Source organism: Penaeus monodon, chromosome 15 (genome assembly GCF_015228065.2).
Source record: "Penaeus monodon isolate SGIC_2016 chromosome 15, NSTDA_Pmon_1, whole genome shotgun sequence".
In the NCBI taxonomy this organism is placed as follows: domain Eukaryota; kingdom Metazoa; phylum Arthropoda; class Malacostraca; order Decapoda; family Penaeidae; genus Penaeus; species Penaeus monodon.
The window spans coordinates 25,611,557-25,612,130 of NC_051400.1; the positions used below are offsets into that span (position 1 = coordinate 25,611,557).

The window sequence follows — 574 nt, forward strand, 5'->3', positions numbered from 1 at the left end:
TCTCTCTTTATAAACATTTATGAGCAAAGAATACGAAAATGTGCAATTTGAGCAGTTTTTTTCAGTTATTCAGTAAATACATGCAGAGAATACAGAACACAAAATGTACTGTTTACATAGACTGATGGTGATGATAAAAAGTATAATCAAGAGAAAATAATTTCATTCATGATATTGATGATATAAGTTCTTTAAAGTTTTTGATAAAGTTCTATAAAATAAGCTAGATTTTTTTTATATTATATATTCGTTTCAGATTTGTATAAAATAAAAATATAGGCCTATAAGATGAGTATCTTATAAGATTTCTTTTATTACAAACGTTATAAAAATTCATCTGTTACTTTCGCAATGTTAACTCTTTTTTATATATCAATCTGTAGTTCCCATAATACAATATTATCAACACAATATATCTCAACAGAGGGAGAAGTCACGCAAGTTGTCACCCAATCGAACAAAGATGGCGCCGATAGATGTGAGTGGCGGTTTTATTTGAAACTCGCGTTGAAACTGTTTATGTGTTTTTCTCTCCTGCTTTTTTTTCCCCCTTCCCCTGTTGTTCCAGACATCA

The 574-nt window shown here is 29.6% G+C and overlaps 1 protein-coding gene across 1 annotated transcript in view; it reads left to right on the forward strand.

Annotated features, from left to right (window-relative positions):
* LOC119582278 (neurogenic locus notch homolog protein 1-like) overlaps nucleotides 1–574 on the forward strand; it is a gene marked incomplete in the record, with an annotated part of 19,828 nt that overhangs the window by 12,764 nt on the left and 6,490 nt on the right. The window contains 1 exon segment of the mRNA XM_037930495.1: nucleotides 425–478. Coding sequence (XP_037786423.1) covers nucleotides 425–478 — 54 coding nt within the window.